Source organism: Hyperolius riggenbachi, chromosome 2 (assembly GCF_040937935.1).
Source record: "Hyperolius riggenbachi isolate aHypRig1 chromosome 2, aHypRig1.pri, whole genome shotgun sequence".
NCBI lineage: Eukaryota > Metazoa > Chordata > Amphibia > Anura > Hyperoliidae > Hyperolius > Hyperolius riggenbachi.
The window spans coordinates 82,755,216-82,777,702 of NC_090647.1; the positions used below are offsets into that span (position 1 = coordinate 82,755,216).

The 22,487-nt window shown below is 45.7% G+C and overlaps 1 protein-coding gene across 4 annotated transcripts in view; it reads right to left on the reverse strand.

Moving 5' to 3' along the window:
• Positions 1-22,487, reverse strand: part of ATP8A2 (ATPase phospholipid transporting 8A2) — a 970,290-nt gene that overhangs the window by 904,456 nt on the left and 43,347 nt on the right. The window contains exon 1 of one of the 4 annotated variants that reach the window (XM_068266976.1): positions 5,484-5,544. The exons of the other annotated variants lie outside the window; for them this stretch is intronic. Within the exon in view, the coding sequence (XP_068123077.1) occupies positions 5,484-5,520 (37 nt within the window). The 5' untranslated portion in view covers positions 5,521-5,544. Of the gene's footprint in view, positions 1-5,483; positions 5,545-22,487 lie in introns of those variants that run through there. 4 annotated transcript variants of the gene reach the window in all.

Consider the following 22,487-nt stretch of genomic DNA (forward strand, 5'->3'; position numbering starts at 1 on the left):
AAATATTGAGAAAGAACTCTTCAATGGTTATAGGTATGCTCGTTCCTCCACATTGGTTATGCATTAGCCTGAGTATATTGAATCAAAGGGATGATGCAGAAGGATTGTTCATTCATCATACTCAACTCCCAGCCAGATAATGGTATTTGCAGGGACAGGAAACAACTTCATATATACTGTTAGTCCCCTTGCAGTAGAATAACTTCAACACATAAGCAAAAAAGCAGTTGTCATTATGAATGACAGTCAGTTGTAGGATATGGTTTATATGAAGGATAGTTGTGAAACAAAAACACACACCGCCTTTGCAGGCGTACCCAGCAGCCTCCAACAGTCCTCAGCATGTTAGGTTAGCAGCAAGCATGGCAAGCATAGCGTAGCAGGATGAACCGAACACGGCCATTCCAGCGCAGGAGACTTGGGCGCAGCAGTGAGTAACTTCAGCGCCGTCAGAAGACAGAGCTGAAGTTACTTATAAAACACTATAATTAGGCCTCCAGCAATTGCTGAAAGCCGAATCATTTCATTCTCCACCATCCAACATTGATGAAAATTTGAGCAGGAGCAGGATACGCCATATACCGGCTGTATCCTGCGCCCAAGTCTCCCACGCTGATTCCTTTCGTACGCGGATAAACAGCCACCTCAGTGGGTCATTCAACGGCACCTGATTTGCATGGTTAACGTCACTACCACAGCATAGGTTATATCTGATGTCTTACAGAGCTATAATTAGCGACCATCGGTCCAGCATGTATCTAGAAACTCCTCATGTCCATGCTATGATATATTTTCAGCAAAGTGTGGATGCAGAGGTTGCCCAATAGGGCGCCTACTGTCTCTGGCATTGTTGAAGAGGAAGGAAATTTTACCCCTTGAGGCCCCTTTCACACTGGGGCATGGTCATTGTGTTAGTGCAGGGGTAGGGAACCTATGGCTCGGGAGCCAGATGTGGCTCTTTTGATAGCTACATCTGGCTCACATATACAGTGGAGGAAATAATTATTTGACCCCTCACTGATTTTGTAAGTTTGTCCAATGACAAAGAAATGAAAAGTCTCAGAACAGTATCATTTCAATGGTAGGTTTATTTTAACAGTGGCAGATAGCACATCAAAAGGAAAATAAAAAAAAATAACCTTAAATAAAAGATAGCAACTGATTTGCATTTCATTGAGTGAAATAAGTTATTGAACCCTCTAACAATAAAAGACTTAATACTTAGTGGAAAAACCCTTGCTTGCAAGCACAGAGGTCAAACGTTTCTTGTAATTGATGACCAAGTTTGCACACATTTTAGGAGGAATGTTGGTCCACTCCTCTTTGCAGATCATCTCTAAATCCCTAAGGTTTCGAGGCTGTCTCTGTGCAACTCTGAGCTTGAGCTCCCTCCATAGGTTTTCTATTGGATTAAGGTCCGGAGACTGACTAGGCCACTCCATGACCTTAATGTGCTTCTTCTTGAGCCACTCCTTTGTTGCCTTTGCTGTATGTTTTGGGTCATTGTCGTGCTGGAACCCCCATCCACGACCCATTTTCAGTTTCCTGGCAGAGGGAAGGAGGTTGTCGTTCAGGATTTCACGATACATGGCTCCGTCCATTTTCCCATTAATGCGATTAAGTTGTCCCGTGCCCTTAGCAGAAAAACACCCCCAAAGCAAAATGTTTCCACCCCCATGCTTGACGGTGTTTTGGGGGTCATAGGCAGCATTTTTCTTCCTCCAAACACAGCGAGTTGAGTTAATGCCAAAGAGCTCTATTTTGGTCTCATCAGACCACAGCACCTTCTCCCAGTCACTCACAGAATCATTCAGGTGTTCATTGGCAAACTTCAGACGGGCCTGCACATGTGCCTTCTTGAGCAGGGGGACCTTGCAAGCCCTGCAGGATTTTAATCCATTGCGGTGTAATGTGTTTCCAATGGTTTTCTTGGTGACTGTGGTCCCTGCTAATTTGAGGTCATTCAGTAACTCCTCCCGTGTAGTTCTAGGATGCTTTTTCACCTTTCTCAGAACCATTGACACCCCACGAGGTGAGATCTTGCGTGGAGCCCCAGAGCAAGGTCGATTGATTGTCATTTTGTGCTCCTTCCATTTTCAAACAATCGCACCAACAGTTGTCACCTTCTCTCCCAGCTTCTTGCTAATGGTTTTGTAGCCCATTCCAGCCTTGTGCAGGTCTACAATTTTGTCTCTGACATCCTTGGACAGCTCTTTGGTCTTTCCCATGTTGGAGAGTTTGGAGTCTGCTTGATTGATTGATTCTGTGGACAGGTGTCTTTTATACAGGTGACTAGTTAAGACAGGTGTCCTTAATGAGGGTGACTAATTGAGTAGAAGTGTCTAACCACTCTGTGGGAGCCAGAACTGTTAATGGTTGGTAGGGGTTCAAAAACTTATTTCACTCAATGAAATGCAAATCAGTTGCTATCTTTTATTTAAAGAGACTCTGTAACATGAAAAACATCCCCTGGGGGGTACTCACCTCGGGTGGGGGAAGCCTCGGGATCCTAATGAGGCTTCCCACGCCGTCCTCTGTCCCACGGGGGTCTCGCCGCAGCCCTCCGAACAGCCGGCGACTGTGCCGACTGTCAGTTTAATATTTACCTTTGCTGGCTCCAGCGGGGGCGCTGTGGCGACTTTCGGCACGGAAATAGACGGAAATACCCGATCTCCGTCGGGTCCGCTCTACTGCGCAGGCGCCGGAAACTTGTGCCTGCGCAGTAGAGCAGACCCGACGGCGATCGGGTATTTCCGCCTACTTCGGCGCCGACAGCCATCAGAGCGCCTGCGCAGGAGCCAGGAAGGTAAATATTGCGTCACCGCTGTACGGAGGGCTACAGCGAGACCACCGAGGGACGCAGGATGGCGTGGGAAGCCTCATTAGGATCCTGAGGCTTCCCCCACCCGAGGTGAGTACCCCCCAGGGGCCGTTTTGTCGTTACAGTTCCTCTTTAAGGTTATTTTTTTAATTTTCCTTTTGATGTGCTATCAGCCACTGTTAAAATAAACCTACCATTGAAATGATACTGTTCTGAGACTTTTCATTTCTTTGTCATTGGACAAACTTACAAAATCAGTGAGGGGTCAAATAATTATTTCCTCCACTGTAAATCAGTAGGGGTTGATTCACTAAGCTACAAGCAGCGCAGCTTAGTGTGGCAGAGCAATTAAAATGTTCAAAGTAGGCACGCTACTGCTGTAGCATGCACTACTAACTTACTCGCACTACCCCAAAACGAACAGTTGCTTCAATTTTGACCCTGTCAGGTCCAGTGACTTTGTAGGACGAGATCCCCGCACTGTGATTGGCCCAAGAGGCTGCCAGTCACTTGACAGGCAGCCTATTGGGCCAAAGTGCGGGGATCTCGTCCTACAAAGTGAATCAATCCCCAAGTCAGCTAGCTAATTGTACAAGCTGTTAGTCGGTATTTTTCCTGTCTGGCTGTTGGGGAAATTGCTGATGTTGCAAAAGCCCAAGAGAAGCTGAAGACGTGTCTGACACTGCCGCTGCCTGGCGGATCAACTGTATACACATCACCATGGCAATACAGACGTGAGCCCTACGGTCCCAGTTTGAAACATGGCTCTCACAGAATTACATTTTAAAATATTTGGCGTTTATGGCTCACTCAGCCAAAAAGATTCCTGACCGTTAGCGCATGGTAACGCTCTGCAATGAAAGTCTATGGGGTCTTTCATACCTGTGCATTGTGATGCGCTGCGGTGGAAGTGTCGTTTTTGATGCTTGGCGCTGCAATGCAATGCCAGCATCTTGCACGACGACATGCGTCAAACCAGAATTGATGCAAATCTATGGCGCCACACAGATTTAAAACCATTCGCCGGAGGTATTCGTATCGCACTTGCTCGGAAATGTATATTGTCAATACACTTCTGTATAATTCGTCTTTTTGGCCACAGGAAGTGAGCGTTAGATAGCCTGCCTCACTTCCTGCTTGGCCTGCTGCCAGCCGGGGATTACCAGGTATTACTGTGTAAATCCTTGAGGGCTGTTTTTGGCGTTGCGGTGCAATGCGACCCTTGCGGGGAAAAAAAAAAGCCAAAGCACAGTGTGAAACCGGCTTGAGGGTTAATGGGCACAAGCCTTGTTTTTTTGCCTTCCCCTGGATAAGCTGGGATATGTGAGGGTCCAGGCGAGAAAAGTACGGTACCTAATATTTACTTTTTTTTCATATATTTATGTATTTTCTTTTTTCTTCTTTTCCTTATTCTGAATGGATTTGATGGACATGTCTTTTTTTTAACCAAGGTAACAATGAAATAAATATAGTAGCCTCCATATACCTCTCGCTTCAGGTTCCCTGAAGTCTCTCAAAATACAGCTTTTTCTTTTAAAATCCTCTTTAATATCAATGCCCTAACTGAAACGCCACATCCCCACGGCAACCTAACTAAATCACCCCAAACTGCTGGGGCAAAAATCCACAACTTTTCTGGTCGTGGATTTTGCTGCCTGGGGAGGCAGAGCTTTGGGCTGTAGCTCTGCCTCCATGCGCGTCAATCTGCACTGATCGCCGCCTCTCCCCGCCCCTCTCAGTGAAAGAAGACTGAGAGGGGCGGGGAGAGGAGGCGATCAGCGCTGACGGACGTGAGTAGAGGCAGAGCTACAGCCCAAAGCTCTGCCTCTTCCCGGAAGCGCTCCCCGCAATGTGCCCCAGGGAGTTTGGGGTGATTTATTGACTGTTCAGTTTGGGCATTGAATTAAAGAGGATTTTAAAAGAGAAACAGGTTTTTTTGTGAGACTTCAGTCTCTCTTTAAGGACCAACTCTAACGGTTGTTTTCCACTTGCTACAATCCCCTCAAAAAAGCGGAATGCAGCTGTTTTGCCGAACGCAACCGCTCTGCAATTTACAGGTAAATCGCGGTGCTCCTTTTCCATCAGCACAATTATTTATTTATTTTGCCTGAATCCCAATCGCTGTCCTGCACGATTTTTGGGGCGATCGCATTTCGCTCACTCCAGCGAAAAAAGTAAGCAGTTAAAATCTGACAGAATCAACAGTTTTTGGACTAGTCCATCTCCTCATGGGGGATTCTCAGGGTTTTTGTTTGTTATATAACAGCATTTCCTTGAACGGCAGTTGCTCAGTTTAACTTCCAAATAGTGTGCAAAGGAGTAGGGAGGCTGGCTGGTATCTTACTGTTCAGGAAAGGCTTTTGAGAACAAAGAAAACCCTGAGAATCCCCCATGAGGAGATGTCAGATTTTAACTGCTTTCTTTTCGTGCTGGAGTGGTCTGTTAATGAATGTACAGTTACTATGACAACATAATCCCTGTAGCATATGCACACATTTACTTTTGTCCCGGGTGAAGTGTGCAGGTCTCTCCTGCCGCGGTCAGCTAATAAGGATTATAGAATTACTGAGTGCCCATCTGCTTACACTGCCAAGCCACATTGTCTCAATGAACAACCACCATATATATAACACAGCATGTCTATAATATATAAAGAGGTTACCTATAGAGCTGTAAGTCTTCCTCATATAGGACAGCATGAGTGATGCCTGCGCTGTGTTCAGTGATCAGGTGAGGAACTCCGACACCACACGCCGTACCAATGAGATTACTGGGAATCTGATTACAGCCATGCCTGTGCTAAGCACTGAGGTGGGTGCTGCATAAGTAAAATCAGCTTACCGTATCCGCTTTGTGACTAGGCTGGGCCTTTATCCCCAACAACGTAATGGTTCAGCGGGCCTAAAAGCATCCTCAGCCAGCATAATGGCCCTCAACCACCACACAAACCTTAATCAAATAGGAAATCAATTCAATGAAAAACATCAATTAAAAATGAGGCCTTCAGTTGATTAAGTTTGACAAGCATATGCTCTAACTTACGCCATATTGCCCTTCCACCTCTTAAGCTGTACTCCTTACTAGATAACCTAAACAAGCACTATGCCTGTATGTATACCGCATACCTCCCCACCTCGTGTGCCCCCCGTTATACATTTTATTCATCATGTTTTTATCACCATAGCTCTCATTGGAACAGGCTGGGCGTTTGTGAAGCACATCCTCTCTGATAAGGACAAGAAGATCTTCATGGTTGTGATTCAGTAAGAGTGATTAAGATGTGGAATGCATTGCCACAGGAAGTCGTTATGGCAAACTCTATACCTGCATTTAAAGGGGGCTTAGATGCTTTCCTTGCGTTGAAAGACATCCATGGCTACAATTACTAGGTAATGCCTAATGATGTTGATCCAGGGATTTTATCTGATTGCCATCTGGAGTCGGGAAGGAATTTTTCCCTTTTGGGGCTAATTGGACCATGCCTTGTGGGGGTTTTTTCGCCTTCCTCTTGTCACGATCGGTGTAGCAGAGAGGGTCTGATTCTCGGTGATCTGCAGTATCACTGGGAATACAGATATATATCCGATTATTGATGATCTGCAGTATCACCGATAATCCGATATAATGCTAACCTCTGAACACCTGAGTAGTGTGAGTGCTTGGTGCAACAGTAATACCGTGAGGGCTAAGCCTCAGAAACAAGTGCCGTACTGTATGAAGTACTGCAGCAATACAGATTCCTTCCGAAGGCCTGGACTCTCCCGGGGGAGGAGTCAGGCGGAGCGTAGGAAGGACAGAACGTGAGTGACACCTAGGAGAGGGCGTCACTAACAGATCTGTGAACTGCCTCTAACAGCAAGGTCAGTTCTCGAAGTCGGGCAAGCCAGGTCGTAACACACGGACAGATACAGTACAGATACAGAAAGCAGAGGCGGAGTCTAATAAACAGGCAGGGTTCGGCAACAGGGTATCAGAAATATCGGGGTACAGAATCAGAATCAGATGCAGAGTCTAAGAGCGAGCCGAGGTTCGGCAACAGGGTATCAGAATGACAGGGTACAAGATCAGAATACAGAAGAATAGTAACAAGCTTGGAGAACCTGGGGAGCAGGTGCCCAGCAAATACAGAGCTGGCCCTGTGGAGCAGGTGCCCAGCAAATACAGTGCTGGCCCTGTGGAGCAGGTGCCCAGCAAATACAGCGCTGGCCCTGGGGAGCAGGTGCTCAGCAAATACAGAGCTGGCCCTGGAGAGCAGGTGCCCAGCAAATACAGCGCTGGCCCTGGGAAGCAGGTGCCCAGCAAATACAGCGCTGGCCCTGGGGAGCAGGTGCCCAGCAAATACAGTGCTGGCCCTGGAGAGCAGGTGCCCAGCAAATACAGAGCTGGCCCTGGAGAGCAGGTGCCCAGCAAATACAGCGCTGGCTCTGGGAAGCAGGTGCCCAGCAAATACAGCGCTGGCCCTGTGGAGCAGGTGCCCAGCACATACAAAGCATGAACTATCTCCTATCGATAGAGATAGTTCTCAGGGTCGAGAACTCACAGACAAACAAAGTACCGAATCAGATATCAGGAGAGAAGTCAGACAGGCAGAAAGTCATAACAGATAATCACAATCAAACTAGTACTTTAAGCTATCAACAGAATCTAGCTAAGTGTAGGATTACAGCTCCAGCTGGTCCCGGCACACTTAAGGATCTGACTAAGGGTCTGCGTGCTCCCACATATGTGATCGCAACGACAGGCAACCATCAACTGACCAAGCAGCAGAATATATAGTTGCTGGACACTGCCGCCCCGCCTGAACCATTCAGCCAATCATGAGTCCTGCAGGAATCAGCTGACCTTCCTGATCAGCTGACACTTCCCCTGCTAGTATAAAGGTCCTGGATTCAGGCCCGCGCGTGCATAGCTCTCCATCTGCCTAAGTGCACTAACAGACCCAGCCACACCAAGCACACGCTGCTGCATGCAAACAGCCGTTTTGCTGTCAGGACATGCGTCGGCTTTTCCGCGTTCCACCACACACCCAGACGCGTGCAAACCGCCACGTAGGACGCGGAGTCAGCCGCCTAGCTCTTGGCACACGCGGCGGCATTCCGCGTTTCCTCACACCTCTGGATCAACAGGGATATGTGAGGGAGCAGGCTGGAGTTGTACTTTATACTGGTTGAACTTGATGGACGTATGTCTTTTTTCAACCAAAATAACTATGTAACTATGTAACTATGTTACAGCTGTCATTGTACACCAGTTCTGTATTTTGAAACAAGTTTCTGTATTTGATGTATATCATTGTCTGTATCATTATGTACCCCTTGTTGGTTTTCCTACTTTGTACAGCGCCACAGAATATGCTGGTGCTTTATATATCAATAATAATAATAATAATAATAATAATAATAATAATTTTTGACTAGAAGTTGATTGGGAAGGGTGGTAACTTCTTATTGATCAGGAGAGGGACACTGTAGGGGGATCATTGGCAGCGTATCTGCGTACTGCGTAAAGTCTAAACATATCTAACCGGGGCTGTGGAGTCAGTAGAAAAATCATCCAACTCCGACTCCTCAGTTTATGAAACTCAGACTGCTCCTAGGTACCTGCAGGGGAATGCAGGGCCGGATTTGTACTCTTTACCGCCCAAAGCCAATGTCACCAGCCGCCCCCATTCAGTATAGGTAGCCGGATGACCCCTCCCCCCACCCAAGCCCATAGCTACCGGCCATGATGCAAATGTGCACAGAGAGCAAGGTGGCTGCTACACATGCAGCTAGCGGCAGAGTACTGATCTCCCTGCATTGGCGCATTAGCAAGCTTGCAAATGCTGCATCAGTTTAGCCTGCTGCTTTGGTGCCCTTGCTCCTGTGGTGCCCTAGGCCATGGCTTAAATACGGCCCTGGGGGTATGGAGTGGGTACAAAAATATGTATCAGTAGGTGGTAGGAATAGACCAAGAGTCGGCACTGCAAGCAATTCTATTTATTCCAGAGAAAAATGCAGTCCAGGTGGGCAGTCAGTGGGTGGTGGGTGCAGGGCACAACGGCTGTTTTGTGCAAAAATGCCTCTGTAGAAGCGCATTGTTGTGTGAAACGGCCAACAGGCAGGTGTGCCCTGCACCCACCACACACTGACTTCCCACCTGGACCGGTATGTGCATCTATTTGAATTTCTTCTGCACTGGATAGCACCTTTTGATACTGCTGTATGCATTTTTCACTGGAATAAATAGGATTGCTTGCAGTGCCGACGCTTGCTCTATTCCTACTACCTACTGATTCAACCCTTTTGTCAGAGCAGGCATGGCATGAAACTGGGCATCCAGCTGGCCCTGGATGGTGCAGCTGCAGCCCTCCTGCTTATGCTGCAGTGCCAATGTCTTGTTCTTTACCTTTGTTTGATCTACAAAAATATGTATGGCAGCCGTTATATCCTTCTCACGTCCGGTGTCCTTTTTTAACCACAAGCTGAAAAGGACAACCTTCATTAGATGCTACCTATTCTGCTTGGTCACTTTCTTGATATTTAAAAACTTGCTACAAACCAGCAGACCACCAGTTGCTGACCAGAACTTTTAATATAACTGGTGCTAATGCCAAGTGTTGGTAATTAGGCGGTGAGTTGTGGGCCTGATGCAGGAGTAGTAACTAATCAATACTATATAAGTTTGTATTACAGTAGCCGATTGCCTACAAATAGTGGGTGCCGGAGGGGGAGATTAGGTCTAGGCATTAGAAGAGGAGACTAGGCTTGGGGGGGGGGGGGTCTTTTATGCCCGAGGAGAGGTGTTTGGTTTAGGCATCAGGTAGGGGGATAATTCTAGATACTAGGGCGGGGGATTATGTTTAGGCAATAGGTTGGAGGGGGGGGGGGGGGGGTTCATTTTAGGCACTAGGAGAAAGGTTCAAGTTAGAATGGGTTCCAGGTTTGTCAATTAGTCAATAGCCTCGCTCAAGAAACGGTTGTCGTCACCGTTCGTTCGTGTTTTTCATTCATGATTTTCGGTGTGTTTTTAAATCACACTGTTTTCTGCTTTTTCCCGCATGAAGCGTGTGTTCACAATTACAGTATATACCGGCAAAACCTTTGCAGAAAACACAATTGCAAAAGCCGATGGAGACCCAGGAATCGCATGGAAAAATGTGTGTTCCCTCCCTTACTTAAATTAACTATATGTTTACTATCGGCAACGCCTGTGCGCCCAACTTTTTCAACGCTGTATATCCTCTAAAAGGTGTCCATTAATGGTACAATTTTTCCATCCGATGCGATCTTTCGACGCACTTATTACATTCATATATAATCGGAAGGTGATTATCAATTGCTCCCGTACACGGGTCAATTCTCTCTTGGGGTACGATTGTAAATTCCAATTTTCAGATCAATTACATTTTCAGTTGTAAAGCTTTGTTCACATCTAAAATTGCAATCGCTGAGGCCAGCATTTTGCAATTTTGTGAGTGATTGTTTGTACCTCTCCTAGCGCCAGGGCAGGTTCAAGTAACAATTGGGCCCTAGGGAAAAATTAGCCTGGGGGCCCCCCAACAGACACCCCCCCCCGACCAAAAAGTGTCATTAGGGGCCCTTTGTTGCAGCCAAATTTCCCTCCTGGGCCCCTGAGCTGGCTGCTGACCCTCCCCCAATCACCTCCCAACTTAACTGTGCTCCCTAGGACCTCTGCAGTGTCTATGTCAGTGTAGTGTCTCACCTGCCCTCCAGCACAGATGAGACGTTACTCTGAAAAAAGACTCTGCAGAGTCCCTGGGGAGCAACAGTTACGATGGGGGAGGGACACCTTGGGGGCCCCTACAGGCTCTGGGGCCATTGCCCATTTTTTCCCTGCCTGGCGCTTACCTACGTGCTATGATTTTTTTGTAAAGTGCTTTTCTAAGCGCTTTTGCAGAGCGATTCTGTTTTTTGCACTTCCTACCTTCAGTCAATGAATAAATACAATGTATTTATTCACGAAAGCGCAAATGCAATAGCCGCCAAAAACTATTTTTGTTTTTAGCGTTTTTCCTATACCTTCCAGTGTAGCAAAGTCACCCTAAAAATGGTACAGGCAACGCTTTGCTGAGCGGAAAGCAGACGAAACGCACTGATATGAACTATCCCATAAGGAATCATTGCACAAGCACTTTTAGAGCGATTTTGAAAATCGCTGGTGCTGAAAAAAAAAATAGCGAAAACGCCCTAGGTGTGAACAAGCCCTTACTGCCTCTTCACTTTATAAAACAATAAAAATTGATTTGTTAAAAAAAATCTGTTCCAATCAACCAAAGAATCGTTTTACATCGATTTTTGCCACACACTGCGCAGTTCTCAGTACAATTCCATCATAAGAATTGCGTCGGAAGATAGCATCTTATGAAAAAATTGTACCGTTAATGGCCACTTTTATAGAGATCCTGAGAACTGCAACAGGTAATTCTTACAGAGCCAAAATTCGCCTAACAGACTGATGGAGAAAATAAGTTCCTGTGTGCACTTCGATTCCCCGGGTTTAGACAGCTGGGATACCTTAACTTTTAAATAATCAATTTAGCTCCATTTGGTCGGTTCATCAGTGGAAGACTGTTTTCAAAGCACTTCACTTTAATTGCTCCATTTTTACAAGAAACGTCAATCTGGCTCTCATTTACTATTGGCCTTCTTGTATATTTTAAGTAAAACAAAATCAATTTTCCATTCCCATGTTGCGCTGTATGCAATTTAGAGAGGGAAAAATCAGCCTTGTACAGATGTCGTCAATGCAGCAATCCGCTCCGTCTAGCATTTAGTGAGGCGGGAGTCTATAAAAGACTTTCATCTTCCTGCCTGACACAATAAAGTCTATAAACCGGCTATTGGGAGACAGTGCTGGGTGCTGTGAAACTGGGATCCAAGTGACGACACTAATCAACGCTTGTACGAATTCGCCTATTTCTTCCCGCTGTTGTAGACAATAATACAGTGCTGCTCTCTTAACTCCTTTGTGACTGCAGCTGCTTTGTGTATCAGTTACAAAATTATTTTACAGTCCTTCTGTATCACATCGTTAGACATTATGGGCAGCGTCTTGCAGCACAGAGTCCCTGGTTTGAATCTTAGCCAGGGCACTACTTGCATGGAATTTATCACAGAGCATGTATGCTCTCCTTATGTCTGTGAGACATCCTCTAATAACAAGTTGTGAAGAATGTTGACCTATGCTGACATAATGGCAGCTCTAAGGCATGTCAGAATAGAAGGTAGTGTGTCCAAGCTTTGAAGTGATCTTTAAACTTCATCCCACAAATGCCCAATAGGATTGAGGTCAATAGGGAGCGAGTTGGCCATGGACGTTCCTCAAACCAATTTGGGACCAGTCGAGCACGGTGGCAAGGGCCCACAACAGGCGTCTTTTCCTATTTTTCTGTATTACCAAAGGCACTCTTGATTGTCTACTGCTGCTAAAGCCCATCCTTTGCAAAGTCCATTTTGTTGTGTGTTGCTTTGTGATGCACCTGCATTGAATTCAGCTGTAATTTGTCATGTTGTTGCCCTTCTGTTGCTGTGGACTATGCATACTCACCTTTCATCTCTCTCATTATCAAGCTTTTTTCAACCAAAATGCTCCTGCCACTCTCTAAACACCCGAGATACTGCTTGGTGAAAAATTCCTAAAAGAGTAATTGTTTCAGAGATGCTAGCACCAGCTCTTCTTGCACCAATGAGCAGCAAAGTGGCGTAGTGGTTAGCGCTCTCGCATTGCAGCGCTGAGTCCCCGGTTTGAATCCCAGCCAGGTCAACATCTGCAAGGAGTTTGTATGTTCTCCCCGTGTCTGTGTGGGTTTCCTCCGAGCACACCGGATTCCTCCCACATCCCAAAAACCTACAGATAAGTTAATTGGCTTCCCCCTAAATTGGCCCTAGACTACGATACATACACTACACAATACATAAATAGACATATGACTATGGTAGGGACTAGATTGTGAGCCCCTCTGAGGGACAGTTAGTGACAAGTCAATATACTCTGTACAGCGCTGCGTAATATGTCAGCGCTATATAAATACTTAAATAAATAAATAAATGATCATCATTCAAAGTCACTTAAATCTTTTATCTGAATCCTCTTTCCCACCAGGACGTTGCGGTTTAGGGGAGGTTATGGTCGCATAACGTACCCCTAACGCAACGCCTGGTGGTGTTGGAGGAGGACGCCAGAGTGAGCCGCGTTGTGCGGCTGTTGGTGCGCCTTTTTTGTCTCATACCTTGCGGGGACCACGTGATCGGAACACTCCGCATCACATGGTCCCGCCAGCCAATCAGTGGCCGCTCCAGAAAGAAAACACAGCAGAAGTAATGGGAAGTCCGGCTCTTTTCAATGAATCGATTCAATGAAAAGAGCCGGACTTCCTATCTCTACTGTTCAGAATCGATTCAGAGCAGCAGGACTGAACCTAGTGATGGGAAGTCCGGCTCTTTTCAATGAATCGATTCTGAACAGTAGAGATAGGAAATCCGGCTCTTTTCAATGAATCCATTCAATGAATGGAGCCGAACTTCCCATCACTAACACGCAGTGCAGTGAATATTAATTAGCCATGTGGCTAACAAAAGCAGACTCTCCCCTCCTCCTCTCCTCCTCAAAATAAAAAAAAAAACACAGCGCTGAGCATGTGCAAATAGAACGCACAGCATGCTGCCCTTTTAAATAACGTGCAGCGTTACAATGTAACGCAACATGGGCACTGTGAACAGCCCATTGATTTTTCATTACTGTGAGTTGGACTGCATTACAGGCTGCACTAACGTGCGCCTGTAACGTCTTACTGTGAAAGCAGCCTCACCCATTAACTTCCATTATAACTATGTCGTCTGAAGCTGAGCCCTCCTTATATAAGCAACTCTGCGTTCTTACATCATTCTATGTCACAGTTGGACTGGTTTACTTTCAAATAGGGGTTTCTCTCATTTTTTAGCTAGTGTAGATAAGTTGATTAGACTCCCCCCTTAAATTGGCCCTAGACTACAATGGATATATGGCAACTGAAGGGATTAAAGTATGAGCTCCTCTGAGGGGCAGTTAGTGACAAGACTATATACTCTGTTAAGTGCTGCGGAAGATGTCATTGCTATATAAATATTCAATAATAATAATTGGACAGAGATCTCGGTTTAACCATCAGCCAAGTCAGATGAATCCCTAATATCTCCAAAACACAAGTGTGTGCAAAATATGGGGCTTATAATTAATAAAAGACAAAAAGGTTGAGTTTAAAGACAAGCTGGACAAGTTTCTAACAGCTAGAAAATTCATATGTATGACTATTAAAGGACCACTATCGCAAAAAAAGTAGGCAGTTAAAATCTGACAGAACCGACAGGTTTTGGGCCAGTCTATCTCCTCATGGGGGATTCGCGGGGCTTTCTTTGTATACAACAGCATTTCCTGAACAGCAGTTGCAAAGTCTAACTGACAAAATAGTGTGCAAGTCAGTAGGGAGGCTGGCTGGTATCTTACTATTTTGGCAGTTAAACTGCTGTTCGGGAAATGCTGTCGAAAACAAAGAAAAACCTGAGAAACCCCCATGAGGAAATGGACTGGCTAAAAACCTGTCGGTTCTGTCAGATTTTAACTGCCTACTTTTTTCGCGATCGTGGTCCTTTAAAAGTCACAGAGTGTTGACGTACAGAACCAATCTCACTACCATATGGGATAAGTAAGGAATGTTTTCCCCCTGAAAGGCCCAATCGTCTACAGCTTTCAATGTGGTCTTATTTTGCCTTCCTCTGGAGCTGGAGCTACATTGTGAGAGAGAAACCTCATGAACATGTCCATTTTTGCCCCGTGTAATTTTTGTAGGAAATGAGCCTCTTGCCATAAAGGCCAACTCAAGACACAGCAGCTAAGATGAAGAAGTTAGGGTGACCATCAGGGCCGGGACAAGGTTCTCCAGCACTAGAGGCGGAGATCTCGAGTTGCGTCTTCCCATGAATTGTACCTGCCCAGTATAGGTAGCAAAAGTGCACCTACTGTTAGGAAGACCCGTGCCCAGTTTAAATAGCCAGATGTACCCCCAGTATTAGTTAGGTTCCCACCCGAGGCCCTCCTCCTGGCACCCTTTTGGCCCTGCGCCCAAAGGCTAGAGCCTATCTAGCCTCTGCCTCGGCCCTGATGACCATACATTACTGGATATTGCGGGCTGATCGACCTACCGATTCAATAATTTATGGAATCAGAAGAGAATCAGAGCTACAACATGGCCGTCCGATTTCACCAGGCGCATGTAGCAACATATACACAATAGATTTCAGAATTAAATCACTGTGCAGTGTGTGGGCAGGACATAGACTTTATCAGTGAGGGATCTATCTAATGGTTGATCTGGCCATACATGGAGTGATGTTTGGCCATTATCTTTACAACGTATTTTTTACTTCTGGTTCCTGTGAAGCAGAGTTACTCAAGGATCAACCTTTAAAGGAATCATCCTTACTGTGAGAAAACGCGGAAGAGCCGCCGCAAGTACTCAGAGTGAGGCGGCTGATTCCGCGTCTAACATGGCTTCTGGCGTGCGTAGGCACGCGTCCACCAGCCGGGCGGAACGCAAAGAAACCGCCGCATGCCGAGCTGACAAGGCGGTGGAGTCCGCGTCCGACGCGGCAGGCTGTACGCATAGGCCTACTACTAACACAGTGGCTGAACGTGGGGAAACCGCCGTATGCTCGGATGGCGGTGCGGCTGGCCCCGCGCTCGAATCGGCAGATACATTGCAAAACATTTCTGGTGTGGCTGGGACTGATAGTCCACACAGGTTCAGAAGGACGCGCGCGCGCGTTGAAAGGCAGAGCTTATATGGCAGTCAGAAGAGGGTCAGCTGACCAAGCCGGTCAGCTGACAGTTTTGCCAGTTCTCATTGGTCCCGCACTTAGGGGAGGCGCTGGAGAGCGCTTGAGTATATATACTGGGTGCTGGTCATTTCTCTGGTGTCTGGCGTTGCGATCACTACGTGGTAGCACTCAGACCTTGTCAGTATCTGTGTTTATCTAGATCAGTTTCCAAGGTGTTGATGACCAAGGAACTCACACCTTAGTCTAGGAATTCTGTTATTATCTGTATTATTATCTAGCTCAGTTTCCAAGGTGTTGATGATCAAGGAGCTCACACCTTAGCTTAGGAATTCTGTTACCATCTGTGTTATTAACTAGACCAGTTCCGGGTGTTGATGATTAAGCTCACACCCAAGTCTAGGCATTATTGATTATCTGTTATGACCTTCTGCTTCCCTGACCATTCTTCTGATCTCTGATTCTGTACTTTTGTCATTCTGATACTCTGTTGCCAAACTCTGCTCGCCTCAAGACTCCGCATCTGCCTCCTGTCTCTGTACCTTATCTGTCTGTACGTTAACGACCTGGCTTGCCCGACCTCGAGAACTATCTCCCCTGTTAAGAGATAGTTCACAGATCTGTCAGTGACACGCTCTCACTGGTGTCACTCACGTTCTGTCCTTCCCACACTCAGTCTGACTCCTCCCAGTGGAGAGTCCAGACTACGGAAGGAACTTTCTGCTGAGCAGTATTCCTAGTTGGTCTAGCACCTATTATCCAGGTGCGGTACTCAAAGTATTACTGTTACACCAATACACTCTCATCACTCAGGTGTCCAGAGGTTAGAGATATATCTGATTATCGGTGATACTGCAGATCATCAATAATCTGGTATATATCTGCATTCTCGGTGATACTGCAGATCACCGGTAATCAGACCCTCTCTGTATTACACCGATCGTTACACTTACCTAAGATTGTGCTTCTGCAAAATCACCACCTATCAATCTCATAATAAACATTGTTCCAGGCAGGTATAGGCCATTTTGGACACTCATACTTGTATCTAATAGATATCAATTAAAACACAAAACACAGTCACATGCATGCCCCATCACTTTCTTATTTGACGTCTAAGTGGTGTGAACAAAAAACCCTGCATGAGAATCCCTGATTAGTACCTACTAATTATGGGGCCCCTCAGCAAAACTTTGATGGGGCCCCTTAATGTTCACAACTCTTCTTTTTCCTCTTCTTGGTGACCCTCACAGTCCGAGGGCCCATCTTACAGAGCACATACAACAAATGTGGCCATCAGGATCTTCACACAACAACGTGTAGCCAGAAAAACACCTGATCTGGAGTATCGGAGAAAGGGAAGTTTAGGAGTTGTGCCCCCCCCCCACACACACACACACACAACTCTCCCCCCCCCCCCCCCATCCACCCACCAGTTGCAGGGGCTGCTCCCCCCATCCTAGTTACACCCTTGCCCTGGACCACAAGTGTGGAACTCCAGGCCTGGAGGTCCAGATCCATGCCAGTGTTTAGGATAGACTGTGAAAGAGAGGAATGTGTTCTACCTGATGGACCACACCTTTCCAGATTCAGGCCCATCAATTAATTTGAGCTGTGTCAGAAATGTGTGAGGACCTCGTCCTTCGTAGGACCGGTTTGACATCCCTGCCCTGGACTAACTGGTAAGGAGGGATGGCAGAGTCAGAAACTCCATACATTCTTTTCTAGGCAATTTTAGCTTGATTGCTAATGAGTTAATGTCTCTCTAGCTTTACTGTAAATGTGGAGAGCTGGACCTTCTAGACATGCACTTATGCTCTGCAGGCCAGCAGCCCTGAATTCTTCTATTGGTAGCCAGTAGACAGGAGATGATGCATGTACTTATCTTCTCCTTGGCTTTTAATCTATGTCTCTAGTGTTTTCACCTTAACACCTTCATGCTGTTAGGATGATTATGTCTCTCAGTACACAACTAACCACGTCAAGGTCTTGGCCTTGCACATCAATTAGACCTAGATGACCATCCATTAGGTTGTAGGCTCATTCCCAAAAGTCCCATATGTCTAAATGAGTTTGGCAGAAACCATTAGAGATTTTACTTAACAGCAGATACCACAGTTGTATTTTTTTCATTTAACAAATGATGGCTTAAAGTGGTATTTCAGGTTAAAAAAAAAAAAAAAGGACCTGTGGACACAAGTGTTTATTCTCCCCTCCTCTGCAGCCAGGCACAGCTGACTAATTGTCCTCTGTAAGGGATGGTGACTGTCGAGTGGTAGAGGTTGGAAGATTCAGGCCTGTGATACCTCTGTTAAAAGGGTAGCAGCCTAGGTTGATGAAATCTCTGCCCTCTCACCTCAGTGTGGTCAGAAGAAGACGTTATGGCAGCCATAACTGACAGGGGGATTAACTGTCCTGAATCTGAATGGTTTATTAGGACCTATAAAGAGGAGAGTCATCCTTTCATGCAGCTACTACTGAGGAGATAAATATCAAACTTTCTTCAGGATGGGTGCACACATAGTAGAAACGCTAGCATTGCGGAAAACGTTGCGTTTTTGCCTCTAATGAAAGTCTATGGGCCGCAGGAAAAAATCGCATATGCGTTTTCATGCTATGTCATATGTGAACCCAGCCTCATATTGATCGAAGATCCTTGGATTATAAAAGTGTGGAGGAAGCCGGGAAGCTTCTACCTAGCTCTTTGGACAGCTGGAAATATTTGGACCAATAAGCTGGCTGTCCTTCTTATACTGTACTAGGGTGTTCACAGCATATACCAGCATATACCAGGCGTCATTAAACTTCTAGACAGCATTCACACAATATGCTTGGTGCAAAAATGTAAATGGCACTTACACAGTATCCCAAACTGCTCATTCCTAAATTGCCCAAATGCTCCTGATCAAAGCTTTTTTTTCTTTGTGTGGGTTGGATGGGGCACACTTTTTTTTCTGCTGCAGATTGTGAGGGGAAGCACAATTTGCTCATTTTAAATGTGGGTAATTAATTTCTGCTATTCATATGTGGGGTATTTACTGCATTTCAAATGTGGGATGATTGCTGCATTTTAAATGTGGGGTGATTGTAGCACTTCATATGTGGAGCTATTTATTTGTGTGGGAGATTCCTGCATTTTTTATGTGCAGGTAATGGCTGCATTTTCTATGAGGTGATTACTGCACTTCATATTTGAGGTAAGTCTCTGCATTTTATATGTAAAGGTTATTGCTGTATTTAATTTGTGAGGTAATTGTTGTATTTCATATGTGGGGGTGATTGCTGCATTTTGTATGTGGAATGATTGCTGCATTTCAAATATGAGGTGATTGTTGCATTTGTGGGGATGATTGGTGCATTTCATATCTAAGGGGATTGCTGTATTTTGTATGTGGGGTGAAAGTAGTTGCATTTCAAATGTGAGGTAATTGCTATATTTTGTATGTGGGATGAATGCTGCATTTTGTATGTGGGGTGATTGTTGCATTTCATATGTGAGGTGATTGATGCAATTTGTATGTGGGGTGAATGCTGCATTTCATAGGTGGGGATGAATGCTGAAATGTCGGTGTAAGGGATATTTGGAACTGGAATATATGTTGTGAGATTGCTGCATTTTATATGTAGAGTATTTGGTCCTATAATACTGTATGTACGTTGTCAATGAAACTCCGTTGATTCTCTTTAAATGTATGTAAAATTAAATGTAAGGGATTTTTTTTTTGCCGCACTACCAAATGCCGCTCTATAAATACTGAAAGAGGGTGGAGGGGTTGGAAGGAGGGGGCAGCCACACAACGTTTGTTTTACAAAGCTAAAAGTCTAGAATAGTTCTGGCAATGCCATTGAGAAAAAAGTACATCTTTGGTAAAAGCTTTTACTCAATTTTGCAAATCACACACAATTAAATAAAAGAAAATAGATACTTACCTTGGGAGGGGGAAGACTAATGAGGCTTCCCTAGTGTCCCTTCGCCAGTCCGATCCTGCGCTGGCAGCCCAGAACACACAGCCACAATAATATTTACACTGGCCTACCTGTGCAGGCACAATAGCGGCTTTCTGCTCGGTCTCCAGCGGAAATAGCTCTACTGAACAGACTGAAGTGAAGGGCCTGCGCTATTTCCGCCGAAGCTCAAGGAGAAGCTTATCCTGCGCATGCGTGAGGCTTCTGACAATCGAGGACAAGGGGATTTTTCAAAGGAGCCAGCACTGGATCCCCTCTGCTGAGGAGGACAGGGAAAGCCTCTTTGGGATCCAGAGGCTTCTCCGTCCCAAGCAGTAGCGTAGCTAAGGAGCTGTGGGCCCTGATGCAAGTTTTACATTGGGGCCCCCCAAGCACTCTATACATACGGTAACAATTGATACGGCGCACCAAAACCTGCCAAGTACAGCCACAGTGTCAGAGGTGCAAGAAGGGGGTGGGGAGCAGTTTGTTAATGGTTACCACTATTCAAAGTATCTATAGAAGTGATTATTATGAGCACAGGACCAATAGAGAGCTAATACTGTGGTTGAGCGGGGGCCCCTGTGGCCCAAGGGCCCCGATGCGGTCGCTACCTCTGCACCCCCTATTGCTACGCCCCTGGTCCCAAGGTAAGAACCCCCTAGGGGCACTATTTTTCCTTCAGGTACACTTTAAGGAGTATCTCAACAGCAAGAAACACATTCTGCCCCCAAATACCTGCACAGACCTCAAATAATATTTGTACCTAGCGTGAAGCTTTAGGAGAGGGTTAATTGCATGTATTTATGTTATAAATTCCCTCCTGTTATAGAAGCTTATAGAAAGGGAGAACAATTAGCTATGGCACAGTGCTGGAAGCAACACCGGGCTTATAAAAGAGACACAAAATGCCAATGTTTGAATTTTACTACAGGAAAAAGACTTTACAGGGCAATAACCATGGAAATAGGACAGTGGAATCAGCAGGGATAGTTGCTTGTCAAAAGAATAATAAAAGCGCCCGTAACCACAGGCTCGGAAGGAATTGCCTAGTAATATTGTTTGGAAATTGCCGGGTAATATTGTTTGCAGAGTGATGTCACAGAGCTGCAGTTATGATACATATGGTGATGAGGACGGCTGCATTGGGAATCGTGGTGCATAAAAACGTCCGAAACAGCAGCAGGTCCACTAATTGGCCCAAGAGATGGGCAGCACAAGAGTAATATTAAAGTCTACTGGCACATAAAATCCGGAACGGAAGCCACTGCAATATAACAAAGTAAGAGATATTTCTGTTGGAAATAAACAGAATCACGGACAAATATAAAAGTTGAACTCAGTTCATGCTCTAAAGAAAACACACATGAAAAATAAGAATAAATGACTCCGTAGCAAACAATTTTTTTCTTTTTAGTTTTATATGGCCAGTCCTGTAAACCAGATAGCACAGGCAGTAAAAATATATCTGTGTATTCCCCTATCCAGATCAACAACACTGTATGAGCATAGCCCCACCTCCACTACCTTTTAACTGGACAGTGAAGAACAGAGGTACACTGTTGCGTCATCAACCCAAAGCTTCCACTGTTAGACAACAGCACTGTGTCAGGCCTCATTCAGACAGATGCTTGGGGCCCGTAGTTTGCGGCAGCCGACCAAAGCAACGCTTCAAAGGGATCAACCATTGCTTCTATTCATATAAATGGAGCGGTTGTTTAATCAATGAGACTGGTGTTTTCCTTCGTTCACATAAACACAGTGTTAGTACCCATTGTCTTGTCTTGTACTGGATGCTACCAGTGGTGTCCAGGATGGGCTACGTTTTGCAGTTCCCTGTCCCCCTAGAGCACTGGTGTCAAATTCAAATACACAGTGGGTCAAGAGTGAAAATTGGGAGCAAGTCGCGGGCCAACCTTGATGTCTAGTGGCGCAAGTCGCAGGCCAACCTTGATGTCTAGTGGCCCCCTCCCTCGCTTTTACAGTTCCCTGATCTCTGGGGGTAGTTCCCTGGTAACTAGAGGCCTCCCTCCCTCATACAGTTCTCTGGTATCTAATACCGCCCTCCCCCTTATATAGTTCCCTGGTGTCTAGGGGCCCCTCTCCCTTTGCCATGTGGCTTCATAGTTTCAGTGCTTAGCCAATTATAATGCAAAGTGGGGAAACCACTAGAGGGACAAACTTGATGGCCCATGGGCCAGAGTTTGACATGTATGGCCTAGAGGGGTCAAACTACGATGCAACGACAAATGCCAGGAACTACTGATGAAGGTTGCCAGAATCCTTACATGACATGGGAGTGATACTGCAACTGCTGTAAACTCAGTATTCTGAGGACCTTTCTGATCTCTCCTTTAACCATTTCAGCCCACGGGTTGTTTTTACCTTATGGATGAGAGGAATTTTCACATTTCAGCGCTTCTTCCTTTCATTCCTCAATAACTCTATCACTACTTATCACAACTAAATGATCTTGTCAGGATCTCTCCTGTAGCATGTTCTGTCGCTTGCAGTGGAGCTGCAACTGGGCAGTTCTGGCTTGTCTGCTGGCATTCGGTTGCACATTCGCAGTGAGTCTTATTGTCATTTGCAATCACTCTGCAGCTCAGTATGCTCTCAGGATTCCTCCTATGGTTTGCTGCAGTTGAGATGCAGACAGATAGCCCTGGATTTCCTACATGCATGTTGTTGTATAGTACTGCATGCATTTGTTATGATAGTCTTTCAGCTAGCAAATGGTAATCAAGCCAGCTCAGGATTGAATGATTACCATTCAGCAGTGTCGAAATTTGCATACCTGCATCCATTGGCTGATGTCGGCATAAAAGTCTGCCTCCCATTTTAGACTCTGTCCGACATAGCGGTCAGTACACTGGTCTGCTGGGCACTTTGTTACTCAGTAATAGATC